Source organism: Neovison vison, chromosome 6 (genome assembly GCF_020171115.1).
Source record: "Neovison vison isolate M4711 chromosome 6, ASM_NN_V1, whole genome shotgun sequence".
Lineage (NCBI taxonomy): Eukaryota > Metazoa > Chordata > Mammalia > Carnivora > Mustelidae > Neogale > Neogale vison.
Window position 1 is genome coordinate 84,044,238 of NC_058096.1, and position 23,170 is coordinate 84,067,407.

Genomic DNA, 23,170 nt, shown 5'->3' on the forward strand with positions numbered 1-23,170 from the left:
TATTTACTGAATGAATGACATGCAAGTAAATGACAGCAAGTAAAACTGTTTCCGTAAAACTAGAAATTCAGAATAACTTAGTCTTAGAAATCTGCTCTGCTTGTATCTCTTATGACATAAAATTAATTTTCAGGGGTTTTTTTTTCCTTACCCATTGGTTAACACTGCTGATCTGTGCCATGTAGTAGTGTAAAAACTGGGTTGTCTTTTCCCACATCACGTAAGAGCTGCCAAGAAAAGCCAAATCCCAAATGGGTCTCAGAGAGGGATCAATATGTCCGTGACTATCTGAGAGGGAAGAAAAAAGAAAAAATAAAAGCACCTTTTCGTTATGGCATTTTGGAGACACAATTTCACATGTTTAGGAATGAATAGGAGCGTAAACTCAGCCACATCAGACCTCTCTTACAGCAAGACCTTGTGCTGGACACATGATTGTTCTTATGTTTCTACATCATACAGAGATTCCCGTGCTTCAGTACATACAACCAACTGGGTAAAGCTACTCTAAAAAAATGAAGGGCTATTTGTTGTACCATATTGATGCAAAGTAAGAGCTAGAATGATATTCAAAGTTAAAGTCTTCTTAGTTGAGAAGCATTTTAAAATTAGATTGAAAAGTCTATCAAGTATCTTCTCCACATTACCTTCTAGTCTGGGTTTACAAGTCCATGCAATGTTCTTTGCCGATTGCTCAATATCTTTGTCCTTCACTAATCATTGGCTTTAAAGCTAATCAGTGAATTGCCAGTATCTCTGTCACTGATTTTGACCACATGAAGAAATCAAGTGGGTTTTCCCCTGTGGTATTGTTTTTGGAACTGCAATCTTTTCATTTCAACACGTATTTATAAAAACCTACTTTATATCAGAAACTGCTAGAGGTGGGGATACAATGATTAATAAATCACCTTTTGTGACTTTTAGGAACTCAAATTTTAGCACATAATTAATTTATAAGATAACTGTTCATGGACCATCCTTTTATGCAATTTGGTGGAGCTATTCTCAGTTTAAATAAAGGCTCAATAATAATATGAGACTATGCTGAGTGAAATCAGTCAAGCAGAGAGAGCCAATTATCATATGGTTTCACTTATTTGTGGAACATAACAAATAGCATGGAGGACAAGGGGGGTTAAGAGGAGAAGGGAGTTGGGGGAAATTGGAAGGGGAGGTGAACCATGAGAGACTATGGACTCTGAAAAACAATCTGAGGGGTTTGAAGGGGCGGGGGTGGGAGGTCGTGGTACCAGGTGGTGGGTATTATAGAGGGCACAGATTGCATGGAGCACTGGGTGTGGTGAAAAAATAATGAATACTGTTATGCTGAAAACAAAAAATAAAAAAATATATAATATGTGAGGAATAACAAATAACAAACTTATCAGGAAACTAATCCTTCTTGGAAGAATAATCTTTAGCATAAATTCTTCTCTGTACAGGTGGAACTTGACTTGGCTGGTTTATAATGCTAGTCAATTCAAGGAGCATTCATGGATTGTGTGGGTGCTGTGAGAGACCCAAAGATGGGTCCCTACCCTCCACTCGCTGACACTGCAGAAACACAGCTGATACCTGCCTCAAGAGGAGGAAGATCAAAATGCTGACAGAGCATAGGGAAGGGAGAGGTTTCTTTGGGCGGGAGGAATCTGGGAAAAGCTTCACCGAGAAGAGGTTTGAGCTGAGCCTTGGACTCCTGTGGTGCATGTGGGGGTGGGAGCGGAAAGAGTGAAAGCTTCCTTCATCTAGCCACCCATCACAGGACTCATCTCAGAGTGCTCCTGTGGGCTCAACAAAGCCATCGCTAGTAGGCAAGTTAGTTACACTGAACACTGGGAATAACAAGGATGGCTGACAACCCTGTTGCAGACTCCTTTAGGTGGCTGGACCCTGGGCTGGTGGTTCCCAGGTCTTCAGGATTTTCTTCTGTAGCGTACTTGGGCTCAACTAAAGGAAGTTTGTAAATTCATTAGAAAAGTGAAAGTTGTACTTGTCACAAAAACCAAACGACCACCTCTTTAGGGGAAAAATAGTGTGGAGTGAGGATATCCTGAAACAGATTAGATGGCCTCCCCCATCAGTTGTAGAGAACGCTGCCCTCCAGAAGCCTAGCACCCCGGACTGACTGCGTACGGAACAGAGGCTGCTGAGATCCGAACTGGCCAATCTGAGGATGGCGCCACAGTTCTGACTCACTCTTGTCTAAAACCAAACCCTTACAGTTTTAATAATTTTGTATACAGAGATAGGCTATAAATAGTACCATTATATGCCTCCACTGAACTTAAAGTGACAACAGAACTTATAAATTGTTAACAAAAAGGTGCCCTCTATTAAAGTAAGTTTTTGGAGCTTTATGCCACACAAGTTAGATTGTTACAGAATGATCCTTGTGGGCATATAGGACATATTAATTGAACAAAATTCAGTTTACTTCATGATTAAAAAGTATCCAAAATGTAGTGATCCTGTAGCAAATATTCGAAGAAAAGGTCCTATTACAGTTTCTAAAATTTGTGCTTTAAGGAGACTATATAAAATCTTATTTCCCCAGCTAATGTGAAAGGGAGGAAATCCCTAAATAACTGTAGATTGTAAGCATCAGTTATGAGCTCATTTATTTCACACAGTACTAAACGTAAGGAAATTTCAAGATTCTGAATTGTCTTTCATAATTCTCTGGGACAGGATTCAAGCTAAGTTGTTAGAGAATGACTATGGGAAACACCCAAGTTTCTGAATTTTAGAAAGGCAAGGAGCAGTATTCTATATGCAGGTTTTTAAGAACACTTAGTCTTGACAAATGGAGAGGGGCACAGATGCTCTCAGGAGTGGAGACCACAGGTCCTGCCATGCGGACATGGGTCCATTACAGTCTCTGGGCAAACGAGGGAGCCGGGAGAGAGCATGGGATGCAGAGTGCTACACTGGTCAGATGTCAAGCTTAATACCCAAGCACAAGTCCAGAGATGACTTTTGTGGTTTTGCAAATTGGATTTGCCAGTAAGTGCTGAGTCTCAGCTACTGCCCACACATGCACTCAATAGTGCTGAGGTCAGAAAGCATGAGTTCTGCTTCACTTCAGCTGAGTCACTTCGGAGGGCCGGGCTCATTTCTTATTAAAGATGGCACCACTGCCCATTAGCTCTTGACCTAAGTGAGACAAACTTGGTTCTGCTGCAGCCTCCCAGCAAGGCCCCGAGACAGCTGGCTCACCCAGCTCTGCATGGACGTCTGCGGTGGGCATCGTGGGGGTCTGGCAATGGTGCCTCATCACGTACGATTCCAAGGCCAACACTGCAAATCTTTAGAAATGTCGCCTCACTCTGGGTTCAGTCCTGAGAACTTCCCTGCTACGTGCCTCTCCTGTAGCAACTCTACCTCTTCTTTGAAGGTTGAGCTCTCACCCTGACCCTTGTCTGGGATGCACAGTGGGGAGATTAAAAGGGCACCAAGAGCTCTTGATGGAGTTACCATATTGTCCTGGAGATGAACAACAGGAAAATAATAATTCTGAGTTATTTTTTTTTTAAATAAAGAGGTGTACCACATTCTATAGATGAATTAAAGTGCCATTTTGGGGATAAACATGTACATGATCATTCTATTTAGGATTTAGTCATTACATCCATTCCCTAATACAGAAATTCCAGACACTGGTTCATACCAGGTATGCTGGTGACATCCAGGGGAGTTTTAAGTTGCTTCATGTGCTTATAAAGCAGGTAATCCTCTTCTTGTCTTTTGTTCTTCTCAATGAGCCGTGTACAAGTCACATTAATAGCTGGTCTGGGTTTCTGGTTCCTGAAAAATACTCGAGCAGAACATTTCCCCAAATGCTCCTCACCAACCTGAAATAAAGATTTTGGGATTAAACAGAATGGCTACTTATCACTGCCCACTGACCCCAATACACAGCTACACACAGGATCGAGAAGTTCCTCGTATGTGGCATCAATATAGATGCAGTGGTCTTGGCTTTGTGGAAAGTGATTTCTGAACACAGTGGTCCTTCCTCTTTGCTGTCATTTAAACTCCTGCTTTCCGACAATGCCCTTATACAATAATGCTGGGCCTATCTGAAAGAAAGATTGTTGGTGCCTATTGAGTACTGCTTGGTTCCAACCTCAAGGACAGTAGGTAGTTTTTCTACTGTGCACCAACATAATGCTTAGCTGGACCTCAAGCTTGCTAACTTGAACCAAAAGATGAAGTTGGTTCCCATTAAAAAAAGTGACAACATCCTCATACTGCCTTATGGATTCGGCTCTCTGATGCCAACTTTACAGATGAAGATACTGAAGTCTAAGGAGGAACTTACTCCAAGGTCTCCCAGCTAGTAAATGCTAAGCCAGGAGTTGAGTTCATATCTATCTGATGCCAAAACCTGGCTCTATACTAACTCCATCTCTCTACTTCAAGATCTAATTTGGAAGGAATGGAGGCAAATGGCACCCAAATTGGACCAATCCAAGGGATGTCTGTTTGTATTTATATTTAAACACAGACATACTGAGTACTCTGGGATCGTCCCCTCACTTTTCTTCCAGTCCAGAGACACTTGGAGGTGGACAGTTAGATGCTTCAAATAAACATTAAATGTATGACTCAACCACAGGACAGTTCTTCTTCATCCTCACCAGTCACAAACTCCTTACCCCAACAACAAAAAAAGCCAGAATATATTCCCAGAAAAATGCACATATGCTCAGACCATCACCACTAAGCCTAGAATTTGAGGAAGTTCATGGGCCACTAGTCATGGCCCCACCCAAACCCCCTGAGACACTTGAATGGGATGCTGCCTGCTTTGAATCAGCACCGCATAGACAGCATCTGGGCTGGTCTGTCCACCCAAGTTCCAGCTGCTGACTCCCAGCTCAGCCCAGCACATGGCAGCTCATCTGGTTCTAATTTGGGTATGAGTCTTCTGTTTACTCTCTTCTTAATATCAGGTAAAGGAAACTTGGCAAACCATGGCCTGACTTGGTCAGGATTCTAGAGACATTAATAATGCCTGCGGCATACATTGCTCTGTGTTTTAGAGAATACTTCTGTATGGGAGCTCGTGGAATTGGCCTCATGTGAAGCTGGCCTGCTAAGAAAATGTCAAGAGCTGACAGAAGAGGAACAGGTTGACATTTGGGAGTGAGTCATTCTAAGCATTTAGAGGTGTGAGGAGGGGGCACCAAAGGAACTGTGAAATTCCCTCCCAGGGGCAAAGGAAGGAGGGGATGGTGGCTCTGGGACTGTTTTAAATGCAGTCTTGCATAAGGCCATGGAGTTGAAGGCGTTCAATCGTGGGTTCCTGTTAGCTCTGCTCTTCAATTCTTGAGAACACAAAACAACGCATTAAAAAAAAAACCCAAACCAGAAGCTAACCTCCAGGTCACTATACATTCAGACTTTCACCTTTAAAAAAAAATAAATCCACAGGAGTTGCTAACTGGATTCTTCAGCGATGGTGGCAGCTTACCTCTGGGTTATAGTGATCTGTGGTAAACACCAGGTCCACCTGACATCCCTTCTTTGGATTAACCTGAAACAGAGGAATGGAATCTTAGCCTAGTAGAAGCTCTGTTAACATCTTGCTATTGAAGAATCACTCTCTTGGGATAGCAGGGCATGCAAACAGTAGCCCTAGCATTTATACCGGAATAAAATCATGTTTTACAAGGGGAAAAGAGTTCAAATTTTGCTCCAGTCATGATACTCTGCTTGGTAGTGTGACATCTACTCACAAAAGTGGGTTGAGGAGGGAAAATGATTGTATGGAGGGGGCTGGTTGGCTTTGTGAGACAGGATGTGTAAAGGTCAGGCTGGGAGGGAGTGCCTCTCTCTGCCCTAACACGGGGGTGGGGTGGATGGGCGTGGTGCCTCAGAAGGAGGGATATGCATTCATGCATTCAGGAGGGTGCCAGCCAGGGGGAGCCCTCATGCTCCTTGCGGCTATGGTCAACAGGGAAGATGGCACAATGGTGCACCCCATTATGGATAATGGGTTTTCAGATGGTGGTAAATGAAGAAGCGGGGGTGTGGGCAGAAGTGGCTACTTTCACTAAGGTGCCTCAGCTCCAACGCACCCTCAGACCCTGCAGGCAGAGGGGACCTGCCCCTGAGGCTGGAGGTCTGGGATAGGATGGAGTACAGACACTGAAGACCCTCAGACATATGCCTCTCCCTCCCGGGTGGCTTCATCAGCGGGTATATTTCTGAACTCTGGAAATGCACATGCAGCCTTTTCAACTTGTCATCCACTCCAAGGCACAGTTTTAGACTTGACAAAGTCATATCACTGAGGCAATTTTAACTGTTTAGAAGGACTTCATTCCATTTGCCATCAAATAAGACTCTGGAAATACCGATTTTCTTTGAATCTCAGCCCAGAAACACAATCACCAAACAGGATAGTTATTTTAAATATGCCAGATATCATCCATCCCTATTTTAGATCCTTAAATAATCCTGGAAAGCTAGAGAATGGAGGCATAGGATGCTCTGGCAATTACTTACATAAAGACTATTGAAACATGTGAATGTACAGATGTCACTGTGTTGGGGGTGGGGAAGCCCCCAGAGCAGAGAGCAGGGGCAATCTGCTTCGGACTCATTTTCAATTTTGAAAAAGTTCTGGGGGCACCTGGGTGGTTCATTGGCTTAAAGCCTCTGCCTTTGGCTCAGGTCATGATCCCAGGGTCCTGGGATCGAGCCCTGCATTGGGCCCTCTGCTCAGCAGGGAGCCTGCTTCCTCCTCTCTCTCTTCCTGCCTCTCTGCCTACTTGTGACTGTCAAATAAATAAAAAATTTTTTTAAAAAAGAAAAGAAAAGAAAAAAAAAAGAAAAAGTTCTGGTGTAAGTTGAAACATAGAGTTCAATGTACAGAATTCACATACACAAGTCTGACTTCTTCCTCATTCCATGTTTGCCACCTACCCTGCCAAACACAGCGTGAGGTATGGGATGCAGAGAAACAGAACATCCAGTCCAGCCTTACCAGAAACCCACTGCTACTGTGGCAACGGGCAAGTCACTGGAGACATAGCGTGCTCATGAGTGTGGCGAAAAGCTGTGCATGTGCAGGGCGCTAAGCATAGGGAGGCCTGAACTGGTTCTTTGAGGAGCAGGTACTGGCTGGCCATGGGTGTGGGAATAGTAGGGAATGCCATTCCAGGGGAGGCAATGAAGCCAGAGAAAAGGCTGTGTGGGGAGACGGGCACAAGGTCCTGGAAAGTGCCCCCCCCAAATCAAGAGGACTTTGAACTTCATCCTGAACTCAGGGAGGAAGTTCCCAGCAAACATAACTACAGTACTTAGGGTGTTGTCAAGAATAAGATAGGGCATTAAAAGGCCTTAGACAGGTCAGGGTAAAAGGTCAATATACTTCACTATTTTTATCATTAGGAAAATCTAGAGACCTGAGGGAGAGAAAGAACCATGCTGGAAATTAGAGTCTGGCCCAAGTTCCAGGCTAGGGAAGAATGGTAACACGGACTCAAGGTTGCTTTGTTTGGTTTACTTGCGCCTGAAGCTCCCGGTGAGTGGTAGATGGGTCTGAGATCTGTATGGAAGTCACGGGATAAGGCGGTTCATGGCCCCTGTCTCCAAGACTTCTCTACTTTGGGGTCTTCGCTTCCCAAGTTAAAGGAACGGGAGGAATGGTGGGCTTGCTGCCCTTGACTCTCACACCACAGTGAGACCCACCACGAACTAGAACTCGGAGAAGGCAGCCCCTCTGCTTGCCAGTAGGTTCTAAGCCTTGAAACGCTGATCGTGCCAGCCCTGGGCCCTCTCACCTGCTACATGCAGGACCTTCCCTTACACCCACTTCCTGCTCCCCCATCCCACCAAGTGGGTCTCTGATAGGAGGGTCAGGGACCATCAAACTTCGTTATCAGTAATGCATGGGGGGTGGTGATTATTTGCCATAGGAAAGGATTAACAAAAGTCTTCCTCATCCTTGATAAAACCGTGCATATTTTAAATGACCTACTTAAGATAGTATTTGAAAACAGTTTTTTGAAACACACAGAGGAAAAAGGAGGTATCAGTACGTACTCTGTGTAGGGAAACAAACAGAACTCGATTAACAAAGGCTGTGAGCTGAGTCAGAATGGAGTCTGGCCTTTTGAAGAGTTATTTGCCTTGCTGATTTGATTTCCTTATTTTAATCAGGCACTCTTAAAAGCGTCTACATTTGGTCCAAAATAAGATTTTTGTATTTTTGGTTGCACTTTATCAGTTACCAAGAGCAGAGCTTTTATCTCCCACAAGGGCCTCTTCCTCCTTCCTGGCATGAGTCACAGCTCCTGGGGGGCCACTTGGCTGCTCCTCCGGAGATAAGCCCGGTGAGCAGCACCAGCCAGCCTGGGCTCCATCGGGGACAGAGTGAGTGTCTCGTGCCCCCTGGCCGTTGCAGGGCTGTGTTTCCCTCTGGCTTTCTTTGATTACAACTGTTATGCAGTAAAGAGGCCTCTGTTGGACAACCACCGCAGGAGCTCAGAGTGCAGTGCTAGGTGCTGGAACATGGGGCGACAACGCAGTGGTACCCTGGGCCCTCAGCGCAGTGCGGGGGTGGGGGGTGTAGGAGGAGAAGGACTTCAAAGAGATCCCTTTGGAACTGACCATGTGATTATAGATGACTCAAGAGCTGTGAAAGGATACCTGGAGGACTGATTTAGTCTCAGGATTGGGGAAGTGACCTCTAAATGGAACTGTGAAGATTAAGAGGGAATTGACTAGGGCAGAGGAAGCAGTACAGGCCAGTCATCCCACGGGGAAGCAACGGTGGGGCGGAAGTTCCCCGAGGAGCTGCCACTGGGGCCAGAGGGCAGGGAGCCAGGATAAGGAGGCTACGGTAAGGATTTTATCGGCAGAGAAATAGGAAGCCAGGATAGACGGAAGAGATTTTCAAAAGATCCTTGTACTGGAGTGTGGCGAGCTGCAGCTGGAGTAAGGAGGTGTCCAGAGTGAGCACGGGGCACAGAGACTGCAGGAGGAGAGCAGAGGGTCGTGGATGAACCAAGGTGGGGATGGTGGAAATGGGGAGAAATACACGGTGGGCAGATAGGAGGGCCACAGTAGAAGGCAAACACTGAATGTAATTCCAGAGCAGAAATAACCACTAGAATGTAAGTTTTATATTAGGACATTAGTACACCAACCATCATTTAAACAATGCTTGTATTTAGAGAACAACAGCTACCCTAGTGGGTCTGTGTGGGGGACTGCGCTGAGCACCCCACATGTCCTAACTATGCTAACAGAGCTCTGAAGGCCAGTTCAAACTCATGAGTAATCAGAGAAATGCAAATTAAGCCATGAGGTATCTCCGTAACATCACTGGCAATACATTAGAAAGTGTCTAGGGCTAACTGCGGGACGGGTTTGGGGGCTGACTGAGAGAAGTCTGATGTAGCCTGGCTCGGGGACAGTCTGGCTGGCGTGGTCACATCACGCTTACACACGCCTTGCAAGCTAGCTAATCCACCTCTGGTTCACAGCCCACAGGAACTGGGACGCTGGTTCCTGGGGCCTCACAGCAGGAGGTTCCTCGAGGCACCGTATGTGTAAGGGGGAGCTGGAGGCACTCTGGTGTCCATCCCCGGAGGGTGGGCAGTAAAATGGGGGTACCGGCCACAGAGTGCCATTCGGGGCGACAGGGAGCAAACTAGCTGACATACAGCAATGTAATGGATCCGAAATTCTGAGAGTGAAAACAGAAACGTATGTACAGCATAAAACCAGTTACAAAAAATTGTCTAAATAAAAATTTGCACACAAACCCAACAATACCTTTTGTAAGAATACAGACAAACAGATGAATACACATCTGACTTTTTTGATGGTGGCCCATGGAAGGTGGGGGAACGGGGATACAGAACAAATTCCAGAAGGAGCCTCCATGGACCAAAGACAAAAACGGCTCCCGAAATGAGGTGTGGTTCTCCCTCAGCTTTGGACCCAAGACGGAGAGCCCACGAACAGGCCTTTAAAAAGATAGAAAGTCATTTAAAAATGCTAAGTCCAAAGTAGCTGAGCATGGATGTCCTCACCCCATCATAAGGAGCCCAACTCTCCCCATTGGGTGATCCTCCCTCCACAGCTGGCTCTTGGCTTGCTACAGCTGCATGGGGCAAAGCTAATCCGTCCATTCATAGCTATTATAAAGAAAAAAAAGCTAAATAGGTATTTTTTTTTTTTAAAGAGTTTACTTCTGGGAAAGGTGACAACAGTTCCGGCTTCCCTGAGGGAAGGAGCGTTCCTGGAATATAGCTGGTCATGGTGCTTATGCCCTTCCTTCTCCCCCACATACTCTCCCCCAATGCTAAACTGTCCAAGTGGGAGACAGATTTGGAAGTCTTATCTGTTTCTTCAAACACAACAAGAGGCACTACCTGCTGTTCTAATATTTTCCAGAATATTGGCCCTTTATAGAAAGGGGAAGTCCAAAAACAAAGCAAACGACTGTGTGAATGCATAACCTGAAGGGACGAATTAGCAGTTCTTTGCTACAGATTTCTTTTTAATTATGTATAAAAGAGGATTTATGGGCTGTAGCCTAGAACAAACAGCTTTATAATCAGGGACCACTAATGATGTGGATTATAATCTAATCTGTCTTGTTTTCCAGGTTTCTTGGTTTTACCCCCACTGGCCATGAGGAAAGGCAGCCCCCTCCCATGTGCACTTTCCACATGCCGAGCCTCACAACGGGCTCTTAAGGGAAGGAGCAGCACTTGGATTTTGGGCTTCCCTTGCAGTAGGGAGGCAAACAGACTGCTTTTAAAGTACTGTTTGAGGGGCGCCTGGGTGGCTCAGTGGGTTAAAGCCTCTGCCTTCGGCTCAGGTCATGATCCCAGGGTCCTGGGATCGAGTCCCACATTGGGCTCTCTGCTCAGCAGGGAGCCTGCTCCCCCCTCTCTCTCTGCCTGCCTCTCTGCCTACTTGTGATCTCTCTCTCTCTGTGCAAAATTAAAAAAAAATCTTAAAGTCCTGTTTGAGAAAGTGTTCAAAGGAAAGTGTACGAAGGAGGACTGGACTTGGTAGACTACATTTTGGGGGAGAGGGTAAGAGACATGCTCCTCAAATCCTTAGCCAATTGGTCTCGAGCATTGACTGCATGCTTGTAGTCCTGCTAGCCACAGGGAAAGAAAAAATGATAAAGGCAGGATGCATATAACAGGCTCTCACTACATGCTCCTTGGGGTTCTACACCACCTGTGTGTTCACACATCCCCAAAGCCATTTTGGGTAGATACAGTCATTGCTCCATTTTAAGAATGAAGAAATGGAGTCAACCACCCACAGTCAAAAGCTAGTAAGCAATAACGCCCAGCTTCCGACCGCTGCTCTGCCCCCACACGGCACAGAAGCTGAACCGGGCCAGCAACCTCTAAGAGAGGGTGGAAAGAAAGCTCTTGAATGTGTGCCTGAGGGGGCTAGAGGAAAGGGAGGGAGACACACGGTGCTTATAACCATGGTTCCTACAGACAAGACCACCCGAACCTTCTGGAAGGACAGGGCTGGGCATGTGTGTCAGTTTCCTAGGGCAGCCATAACAAAGTACCACAAATTGGCTGCCTCCACAGAAACGGATACTCTCACAGCTTTGAAGGCTACAGCTCAAAATCAAGGTGTTGTCAGGGCTGTGCCCCCTCTGGGGTCTGGGCAGAATTCCTCCTTGCCTCTCCCTGGTTCCTGGTGGCAGCCAGAAGTCCTTGACTTCTCCTCAGCTCACAGCTGCAGCATTTCAGTCTCGGCTCTGTATTTATATATTTAATTATTTTTAGGATTTTATTTATTTGGCAGAGAGAGAGAGATCACTTAGCAGGCAGAAAAGCAGGCAGAGAGAGGCGGGGAAGCAGGCTCCCTACTGAGCAGAAAGCCCAATGCGGGGCTCGATCCCAGAAAGTGGAGATCCTGACCTGAGCCAAAGGCAGAGGCCTAACCCACTGAGCCACCCAGGCACCCCTCGGCTCTCTAAATAGCATCTTTCCCTCACGTGGTCTTCCTCTAAGGACATCCGTCCTTGGATTCGGGGCCCTAATGCAGCACAGCCTCATCTTAATCTGATTATATCCACAGAGACTGTATGTCCAGGGAAGGTCAGATGCACAGGTGCATGGGTTAGGACTTCGGTGCATCTTCTCTGAGGACACAACAACCCCCAACCAGTGCGTAAGTGAAGATGATCTGAGCTTTTGTAAGGAGCCCAGGATGCGCTATTTCAGGTAAGGTATATAGGGGAATAGGAGCCAGCGCAGGTGAAGAAATCTCTGAGGAGGCCTGGGACTGCGAGAAGCCGAGAGAAAGGGCGAGGAGCCTGGCACAAGGAAGGGAGTGTGAGACCCGGCATGGAGGTGAGCAGCCAGGCTGGGAAGTCGGCAAGTTAACGGACGGATATACTTGGAGTGAAGGTTAAGATGGTGGATTGGGGCCAGGTTAGAGAAGGCCTCTTACAGAGACTTTATTCTAGAGTGGGGACTCTCCAACTTAATTGGCAACAGAATCTCCTGGAGAGCCAGCTAAAACCCAGTGTGGTGGGGCACCCCTCTGGAGTGTGGAGTCAGCACCAGGGGAGGGCCCTGGGGATCAGCATTTTAAGGCGTGCCAGGTGGCTCTGCTGCTGCTGGTCTGGGGACTACCATTTGAGACCTTCTCTCGAGGTGCTGAGTGGAACCGCTGAAGTTCTGAGGGAGGGGCAGAGGTGACAAGTAGCTCCAGTGACCGTGACAGTCATCAGCATACAGATGACTGAGAGACGGAGGACATGACAATTTTGAGGGCCCAAGGCTTTCTTGAGGACGAAATGGAGGAATGTAGCTCAAAGTCTGGTTGACATGGTGTCCCTGGCCATTAGGTCATGGGGCCTCAGAAGGTTAAGGTACCCTCTGTTTCAGGGAGCCCAACCAATAAACTCCATGACAGCACAGGACAGGCTCTTGCGCAAGCGGGGTCACCTGAAGGCAGCACTCTGGACCGAAACCAGAGTGAAATTTGAAATTTGTATTTTCAAATACAGAAAATGCTGACGAAAATTCACTCCTTGCTTCCTATTGCATGGAGAGCTAATTTGCCAGGTAAAGACATTTTATATATCCACCAAGAAGTTAAAACTGGGGCACCTGGGTGCTCAGTCAGTTGAGCAATCAACTCTTCATTTCGCCTCATATCATGATCTCAGGGTCATGGGATCAAGCCCCGAGTCGGGCTCTAGGCTCAGTGGGGAGTCTGCCTGAGGATTCTCTTGCTCGGTCTCTCTCTCTCTCTCTCTGCCCCTCCGCCCGCTCATGCACACTCTAAAATAAATAAAATCTTCTAAAAATTAAAAATAAATTTAAAAAAGAAGTTAAAACTCTGTAAAGTCATGGCTTACTTTTAGTACAAACCTATTTACTATAAAACATAAAGGTTTGTTTTCATGTCAACGGATCAAAGATTCTTCTCCCAGCAAATGTCTGGACTATACTTATATTACAATACAGTGTTTGTTTAAAGTCAAGTCACGGAAATACCGGTGTGAATACTGGAAATAAGCCTGAGGACCTTAATGAGGGATAGAGAATAGATGTTTATTTCGTTTTAGAAACCTAACATCCCCTTTACACTCACTCAAAAACCTGGAGCCAATGAAAGAGCAGAAATGGCGTCCCCAAGAAGCCTTGCTGCCACAGGGAGACCACGGAAATGCTGTGACTTTGAGAGTTTCCAAAGACACGATTTTGCCAAAAGCTAATCTACAGAAAGAAAACCCTGTGCTCAGAGGGAAACACGGTCCTTGCTTTTCCTCTCTTTGTGGATGGTTGCTCAGCACAGTCCCTTTATCTTGCCTGAGAACTCGTGGTGACAACTTCCAGCTTCATGCTTTCAGGTTGAGGGGGTGGGTGGCGGGGACCACTCCTGCGGGCATCGAGTTCCGGGGTGATTCTCATCTCCCTTCCCACACACACTGACCCCGCTGGCCTGACAGACTCAGCTTTTAAATGTCCCCTCCAGCCTTCACATTTAGTAAGAAAGCATAAATGTCCTGCCATTTCAGTAAAAGCAAACTTTTTCATTCTGGAAGGTTGACTTTATGAGTCAGGCTCAGTGGCAGAGAAGTAAATGAATCATTTGTGGATGAAAATTGCTGTGCTGTTCTTATGTTCTGGACAGAGCTCCAGTGTGTTCCATTTTACCTGGGAATTATCCTACCGCATTTTCTTCTCTTGGGCAATGCCAGATAAAGTAAACAGTCTACTGAACGAAAGTTCGTGACCTTCTCAGGCTCCATCCCATGCGGTCCAAAAAGACCTTTGCACGTGGACACCCTGCTTTATTAGGTTAAGTACCAGTAGACAGAAAGACACAGAGTGTATAGCCAACTCTGATTCCAAGTTCTTGACCGTTGGAAAGAAGCTAAGGTGGAAATGGCCAGAGGCCGTGTTACCCTCGGCTTCCCCTCTAGCTCAGGGTGGGGCTCACTGGACAAGGCTGGTTATGAGAGGGTTACTAGGTAAGTAACCTAGCTGAGTCTCTCTCATCCCTCTAGAAGGGCTGGGCCAGGCCCAGCTTGGGTTCCAGATGCCCCATGGCCTCAGCACCCTTCCAGCTACCTTTATTTTCACTGAACAAACATGAATATTTAGTATTTCTTCCTCACAGGGCCCGATGTCAGAGGAATGGAGGAACAAGGAGGTCTGAGGTCTTCCGCAGGATAGAAACAGACACGGTCTTGTTGAGGAGCGAGCACAAGGCAGTCCCCAATCAGGTACCAAGACTGCGTGTTGAGGACAGACGTGTCTGGAGGCAAGGACATTACCAAGGTGGTGGAGATGGGCCAGACAAGAAGCGTGAGTGAGAGCTGCTATTTCGTGGGTCCAGTCACGTGTCAGGCAGTGTGGGGAGTACTTGCATGAGCCCAGAGCCAGCCCAGAAACTGGGTGAGGTAGGCTGAGTAACAGCCCTCAGCGATGCCCACGTCCTAATCCCTGAGATCTATAAATATGTTATTTAATATGGGAAAGGGAACTTCACCAACATGAGGACTGAGGGGCCTCAAACTTGGCAGAGAGCCTGGATTATCCCAGTGGCCTTAACCAATGTGTTAACAAGAGTCCTTTCAAGGAGGATACAGTAGTGTTGCATCCAGATGTTGTGCTCTTGGCTTTGAACATGGAAGATGGAAACCAAAGCAGAAACCCGAAGAAGGTGAGGAAACAGATTCCACCCCCCCCCCAGAGCCTCTGGAAGAAAGGGAGCCCTTCCGACACCCTGATTTAGCCTCCTTTGGACTACTGACTTCTGGAATTGTAAGAGAATAAACCTCTGGGGTCTTTTAATCTATAAAGTTTGTGGCAACTTGTTGTGTACAGCAGCGGAAATAATTACAGATGGTAGCGATTCTTACTGTTGTGCTCCGAGCACGAAGGTCTTTGGGGACCACCGTGGTTTTATGTCCATCCCACACACAGCTATGGTACAAGACCCCCTTTGACAACTTGACTTTACTGGGTAGAGACGTGCTGACCAACCTCAAGATGTAACCTCGGGTGGAGACTTGCTACGGCTACTATCCCCAGCCACTCCTGTGGGACCAGCTCTGAAAAGCCTCTCCAATGGAGGCACCATCTCAAAGGCAAGTAAGTGCCCAAGGCTGCATATGTGAGGAGAAATCTCTCGAGTGACTCATTGTCCAGAGACAGAGATCAAAGGGCAGGTTGGACTGGGGAGCTATTGTGTGTATTTAACATTCCAGCCTCGCTGATTCCATGCCAGGGCTGAGTATTAATAGTCCATCTCTAACAGAACCACCTAGGCTGTTCCAGGAAGAGTGTGCAACTAAGCCAGAGTCCTGGCGGTTAGATTCATGACTCTCCTCCACCAGTGAGCTTTAGTCGGGGCCACAGCTCATCATCTGTGATCACACACACCCCTGGCTAGGACACCACACGTGGCAAGACAAGTGGAAAAGTGTTGTGGGCTGGTTAAAAAAAAAAAAAGTTTGTGGCTCAAAACAATTTATTACAAGGAGGTCAGAAGCATTCCTACTTCCTAGCTCATCTGGGTGCAGTTGGCTTGGGTGAGTGGTGTTAAGTGCCAAGGAGGCCAAGGCCTAAGCTTATCGTCAGGGACAGGTGGACTTTTCCCATCCCGTGCTAGGCCCAGACTCTGCAGTTAGGTTTTTCCGGACCAGACAGGTGTGGGGGTGGGAGGCTGGGCACAGACCTTGGGTGCACCTGTGCCTTTTCAGCACGAGCAATGCCTGGGAGGCAAGGAGAGAGTGTGTCTGTTTGGAGCTCTAGGGTTAGGTTCCATCCCCAGGGTTATGGGAGGGCACACAGAGAGACACCATGTTCATCTTGCAAATCCCACCCCTGTTCTGTGATGATTATAAAAGCAGCTAGGAGGCTTCCTTGAGTGAAAGTAAAGATTGGACAATGATAGAGGAAGAAGGTTTTCCTTAGCGAGTAAGTGCTTTCCTAAAAGCCTGACTTTACTGGCTCAGTGGACAGGCTCTGTTCAGCTGTCAGACACGTGGGCGGGTGCCCGCAGTAGCCCAGCCTGTCTGCCCTGATGGTGGCCTGAGGCCTGCCATTGTTCTGCTCCCAAACCCGCTCCTGCCAAGGGTACCTATTCCCTAATTGCATGCAAACTGTCACATAAACTGTGAAGAGTGGGAGCAAAAAATAGAATAAAATAAAATAAAATAAAACAATATATAATATATATAATGTCCACAAAATCCAAGTTAAATTTGTAGAAGAATCTGATTAAGTCTCTAAAACTCTTGCTATTGAATTGGGTGTGGATGAGTCAAGGTTGAGCAGAAAGATAAAAGGGTAAAAGTAGAGGATTGTACTTTGTATTCTTTGCAAGTGCTCCCTGCACTGTAAGTAAACCAAAAGAGGAATGAGATGATCCATAAAGGCTGAGTTTTCTCTAGAAAAACTGCAAGGGGTAACAATGAAATGGCCTTGACCCTATACCCAACATAGGTGATACATTTACATTTATTGCTTTTAATTTAAATTGAAGCATTGTGAGGTATGGGCATAACCTCCCTTCCCCAGACACAGAAGCCAAGGAGTAAAGCGGACATTCACCTGAAGTGACCAATCCCTAAACAGCAGCGGATTGCTGAGTGGGCTGCTTTCCTCATGAAGTACATGCACACACGGATCTCTAAATGCCAAGGGAAGGGCTGGCCTCTCATCTCCTGGGGGCAGTGGTCTCAGGACTTGCTAAGACCCATCTCAGTGTAAGGAGTAGCCTCTTAAGGGAGGAAGGAGCTGGTCTAGGATACCCTGGGTATCAGCGTCACCCAGCACCTCCCACCACCCCGCACTGTGGGTGATGAGGCTGTGCCACGTGCTATGTGGAGGGCAAAGCTAGAAGAAAGACGGCACCAGATAGGAAAGTGAGGGAACACAAGCTGTGGTCTGCAATCTCTCCCTATAATTTAGTAAACAGAACAGAACAAAACCAAGCAAAACACTTTCCTGCAGCTGTATCACTGATTTCTTTTCAAAACTTAGCTACGTTGACCACCACAGCTATTACTGGATTTCACCACAAGAGGGCGATAGTGTTTCTAAAATGAGAGATTCTCGCACACCAAGAACTCAAATCCCTCAGGGCTGGAAGAGGTCTTGAATATCACTATCACGTGGTTTGCCGGTTTTCAAAATCTTTTTGGCTGAAACCCACAGCAAAAACTGCATTCTTCATAGGGAACTAGTTCATAAATATATATTTGAAATGCATTTTAGGTACAATTTACTCTTACATTTGCAAAGCATTCTAATGGTTTGTAGTCCAACAAATTTTGATAAAAATAAACGAACAAACCACAAAGTATCTGCAACCTACCAGCTTGATTTCCTAACCCACTAGTGGGCCATTACTTTGAAAACCCCTGACTTGGCTTCAGCCTCTCACCTTACAAAGGGTTGCACAGACCTTTAGGTGAAGAGGGCTCCCTAGGAGCTCTACTTTTCACACACACACCCAGCCCCCTGTTCACCCTAGGCGCAGTCTTGGATGAGTGACAAACATTGTGTAGCAACTGATCACTCACTCTGGAAATGCACCGATTTAATAAAGAATGCAGACCCATTTGGGGGATGTACCATTTTTCACTTCTTGACAATCTATGACTGTTCTTGGAAGTAGAGCAGAAATTCCTTAAGCCACTACATTGAAAGGTTCACACAGGTGATGTCTGTGCTCCTCACTCAGGTGGCCAAGAGAATTCTTCAAAACTGAATGAATCTCAAAGAGGTTTTCCCATCAACCCCACCCCAATCTGAACTGGGCCCATAGTAAGTGCTCAAGAAATAACTCATGGATAAATGGATCACCCCCCAGACAGTATAATGGTAACTCACATTTTTATATTTTACAATTGGTACTTCCATCCTTTTACAGAATTCTTAAAAACACCTAGGTGTTTGGCAGAAGGATTATTTCCACCTTGATCATCCCTGAAGGTGGGTCCTCATTTAGTGGTGATGTTTGAAGGTGGTAGAGGAATGGAGAAAAAATTTCACTGAATACCTGCAGAAAAACTGAAACCCCGTCACTCTTAAGAGATTCTTGACCCTGAAAGTCAGTGAGCTCTCTTTCCTGGCTTCTTGATTTAAAAACATTTATAACCATTTTCAGAAGAAATGTAACGGTAATCCAAATGACAATAGAAAGTTATCTTTTCTTAGAGTCAATACCCTGAATTCTTCTACATATTAATTACCACTCTCCTCCCCATCCCTGCCCACCCAGGCATATCTGCCTCTAATTTATTGATTTATTGCCCCACCCCTTTTTTGGTCAAAGGAGAATTACTTTAAAGTTCAGGAGCACTATACTATTATAGATGAAAAACACTGACGGAGCTCCTTGTGGAAGAGACAGAGAATTTTTACTAAATGCACTTGGGTTTCAAGAAAGCGTAGTTATCTCGTTAAGGACACCAAGTATTTAATTTTCTTTCAAGGGGATGACTAAACACATAAAAAAAGCAAAGTATTATTACTTAGTTTTTTATGGCCTTGAAAGGAAGAAAAGAATTCCCAGTACTTGAAAACGGACTTTTCTGTAGGGAATCCTCCTCAGCGATAATGAGGGAGCAAATCTTCATGCACCCTCTCTTAGGGCTCTAGAAGGCAGTTACTCTCCTACTTTGATAGAAAGTTCTCAAGCTCTGTTTCTTCACTTCTCTGATGAACTAGTAACACTGAACTTCTTTTCTCCATGAGAAAGCAAGGATTGTTAAAACAGGAGAGAAGAGTAGGATGCCTTTTTCTAAGAAAAAATTTTATTTCATCCATCAATAAATTTAACCACCTGAGGTACAGGATTAAGTCTTTGAGCAAGAGAGACTGCTTCCAAAAGGCCTTCCCCACCCCTGTATCTGACACCAAGTCTAGAACAAAAATCCTACTGCCTCTATTTAAAACTCTATGTATTTACACTCCACACTCAATTCTAGATTTTATGAGACCGAGTCTGCAGGCTTTGTGGGGTATTTGGGGATTACTGGAAAGAGCGTCGCTACTTTGGGGACAGACTGAGTGGAGTTCTGTAACTCTGCAACCTTCTGTTTGATGAAGAAAGCAAAGTAGCTCCACAGACACAAAGAAGTAAGGGTCCAACAGCCAGTGCCTGGAAATCAAACCAGGAGCAGCCAAATTCTCATTCATTCCATTCACATGGAAAGCAGCCCTGGTTCACTCCCATTAAACCAGAAGCCAGCATTAGGAAGGTTCCTGCCCGCCCCCTGCCAACGCACCAATTCCAACCACATCACTCGGAAGCCCTAGCAGCGTCGCCTGCTGTTAAGAGACAGTGCGTCCCCGGTCTGCAGGGGAACTGGCACAGATTTTAAAAATCCCGCCCAGAATCTTTGCTGGAGCCAGGTGGGTCTCGCAGTGACCACCCCTTTGGCAAGCACCTCTGGATACTCTCAGACAAGATCAAGCCTCGCCGTTGGGGCCCGCTCCTCAGTTTCCCCATGCACCTCTTTCCCAGGAATGGGAGCTGTCCTGTGAAAAATCTACGGCCTCAGAAACGGCGAACGAGCCAGCCGGCTCCCTGTGGACTCTGCGCAACCATGAGCCGCTGCACGGCCTGACCACTCCGGAGCCGCCGAGGCCCTCGCCCCATCTCCCCCAGCGTCGTACTTCGCGGGGCGGACGGGCGCACGCGCACAGGTGTCCTTCCCACGCGCTGAGCGGCCGTGTCACCCGGGCACTCACCGTGGCGCGGCCCTCCAGCACGGCGGCCAGCACTCGCAGGGCGCTGGGCGAGCCCGCACGGAAGTTGAAGAAGTGCAGCGCCGCGCGCGCCGCCTGCTGCAGGAGTCCGCTCGGGAACTCCGCGTCCTGGAGCCCGGGGGAGTCCTCCGGTCCCTCGGCCCCCACGGGTGCCGCCGCTACCCCTTGCTGGGTGAGCAGCAGCAGCGGCGCGAGCAGCAGGACGGCGGGGCGCGGGCCCCAGGGCCCAGACGCTGGCGGCGGTTGCCGGCGGGGCGGCATGGACGCGGGCTGCAGGTGCGGCTTCGACCGAGCGGGTTCCCGGCGGGCTGTGCCGGCGCTCGAGGAAATAAGGCCGCAACGGGCTCCTCCCCTCCGCCCCCGGGGCGGCCCGCTGCCGGGAGCCCGGGTCCTCGCTCGGCCGCGCCCTTTCAGCGCTTCCTGCGACCCCGTGGCCCCTCCGCCCCGCCCCACTCTGCCTGGGCCCCAGCTGCGCGGGCTCGAAGCCCCGACGCGGCGGCGCCTTTGCGGCGCGGGGCCGGAGCGTCTGGCCCAGGCTGCGCTGGCAGAGGGACCGGGGTGGGGGTGGGGGCAGCGGAGACTCTCCTGCGAGGGAACGCAGCTTGCCCGCCACCACCCTGCGCCGCGCCCCCAGCGCAGTCGGGGACCCGGCTGCTCTCTGCCGTTGCTTCGATTTCGAAATCCTTTGGGTTTCAGAGCGAACCTGCTTCGGTTCTCCAAGGCTTGGAACTTCGGTTTCCCAGACTATGAAATTGGGGACCGCGGATAAGGGGGCAGGACGCAGCCAACATTGATGCGGGGGTCCCCTGTGGCACAATGACGTTGGGAGTGGGACAGGTCGTTGGATGGCTGAGTCTGGAGAGGAGGTTGTAGTGGTCAGCAAGGCCCTTCACCCCTTGATCATTGCGGGGGAGGTTGGTTCAGGTGTAGGCTCGGGTCTATTCGGGTGAGGGAATCACGAGTTGTTGGTGAGGTCTTGGAGAGAAACTGCCTTGCTCCTCTAGAGAGCTTGCTCTCTCCTCCACCTGCGGCGTCTTTGAGAGGAAGCCTGTAGCCCCGAAGCTGCTGGTTCCCTTATGCCACCCTCCGGAAAGTAGGCATCAGGATGAAGCCAGCTTATGGAAGGTAGAAATGAGGCACGGAAAGACCTTGGGGATATTGTCTCCTGGCTCAGGACCCCCCGGAAACCTGCCCTATCTCAAGATTTTACAGTTACAAGAACCAATAACCCACATTTATTGTTTAAGCCAACTTGGGCGTGATTTTGTTACACCAGTGGAAAAATTCCTAATGCATTGCTGAAGCAGGAACCAGAGATAAAAGGCTGCCGTGTGTGTGTGTGTGTGTGTGTGTGTGTGTGTGTGTGTACCTCAGCGGCTCCCTACCTGGAGAAGACCATATTGGCAGATCCAACCAGCTCTGGGCTGAACCAGCTGGTGAAGGGGCATCTTCCACATCCACTCCCAGCTAGGGCTGTGCAATCTAGCCAGCCTTAAGGGTCAGGCCAGGCTGGGAGCCTAGAGAAGTGACTGCTGCCAAGTCGGATAACTGTATGCTACTCTCTTGGGCTCTTTAAGAAAAGCAGGGCCAGGAGGAGGGATAGGGGGAAAAAGACCCTGCAGGAGAGGAAGGAATCCCTTAGAGACTTGAACCTCCACCCAGGGATGATGGAATCACTGGGGTGGATGGAATATTTTGTAAAGGCCTAAGTATTCTTTATTGATAACTTGGGTTTCTCCCCTCTTCTCACACCTGATCATGCCAGCGCAAGCCCCACCCACCCATGGGGCTTGGAAAGCACAGATGATATTAATTATTAGAAAACTGGTAAAAACAACTATTTATACACGAGTGAGACCACAGGATGTAATACCACAACCCCTTTGTACATGCTGATGCTTGCACAGACCATCTGGAAGGACAATCAGAAACTGGGAACAGCGGTTGCCTCTGAAGAGGGAGCTGGGGTGGGAGGAGATTACTGGAACTGCAAGTCTTTGATTCCTTGCTCTCAGCTCTTGCTGGTGGTAACAGCAGCAAGGGGTGTGGACTTGGAGCCAGACGGCAGGGTCTGGCGAGCAGCTTCACCAGTGTTACTGGACTGCTCTGCACTTTGGTGATGCCTCCTAATGGTTTGCTTGTGCTAATAGCTATACATACGCAAAGCGTGCAGTAATGGCTATGTGAGTGATTGCTATTATTATTATAGCTATTAATCTAAAAAATCAGATATAATCTTGAAACTAATGCAGTCAGCTGTGGACTTCTTTTCACGAATGATGAAAGGGAATGCCAGGGACTACAATATGTTGGGCCATCAAATAAAAGCTTAACCTTCTTAATCCTTCTTAACCCACCCTTTTAGCAGAGCTATTAGCAAGTCAGAAAATGTGAATCTATATCCTCTTTTCTATTCTTCTTGGCATGTGAAAGTGAAGGTAGGTGGGATTGAGAGAAGAATATAGATATCAGCACTTGACTACTGAAACCCCATTAACCAAATCTCAGGTGTAACTGAGATGATCCTTTCTCTTGGAGACTTGGAACCAGGAGCATCTGTGGACAAAGTACTGTTCACCTAGTTCCTTGGGTCTGCATCTTGCATGCCCTGAGGTGACTTGAGCTTTTGTTTCAGTTAAGCCCTGGAGACCTACATATTTTCCATGCTTTGTCTTCAGGCCTGTAACATTTGTCCTAAAGCCTCTGGAGGAAGGCACTTTGCTGGTCATGGAAAGATCAGAAACCCTGTTTGTTGGAGGGAGATGTTTTCCTAGAACATTTGGCTTCCTGATCTCTTCCTTGAAGGTGCCTAGGACTCATGGAGGAATTCATTTTCCTCAACTTTGGACCCATAAGCTACCTGATGCTCACACTGTCTGCAGCAAGTCCCCAGAGATGGTAACAAGACACAGGGC

General features: G+C 47.5%; 1 protein-coding gene across 1 annotated transcript in view; it reads right to left on the minus strand.

The window, feature by feature from the left end:
* The window catches only part of RARRES1 (retinoic acid receptor responder 1), a 58,349-nt gene extending 37,833 nt beyond the window's left edge, over positions 1 to 20,516 (minus strand). Inside the window, exons 1-4 of the mRNA XM_044251688.1 lie at positions 20,238 to 20,516; positions 5,480 to 5,542; positions 3,671 to 3,854; positions 152 to 288 (exon numbers count right to left, since the gene is read on the minus strand). Of these exons, the coding sequence (XP_044107623.1) occupies positions 152 to 288; positions 3,671 to 3,854; positions 5,480 to 5,542; positions 20,238 to 20,516 (663 nt within the window). The remainder of the gene's footprint in view (positions 1 to 151; positions 289 to 3,670; positions 3,855 to 5,479; positions 5,543 to 20,237) is intronic.
* Positions 20,517 to 23,170: the final 2,654 nt, after the last annotated feature.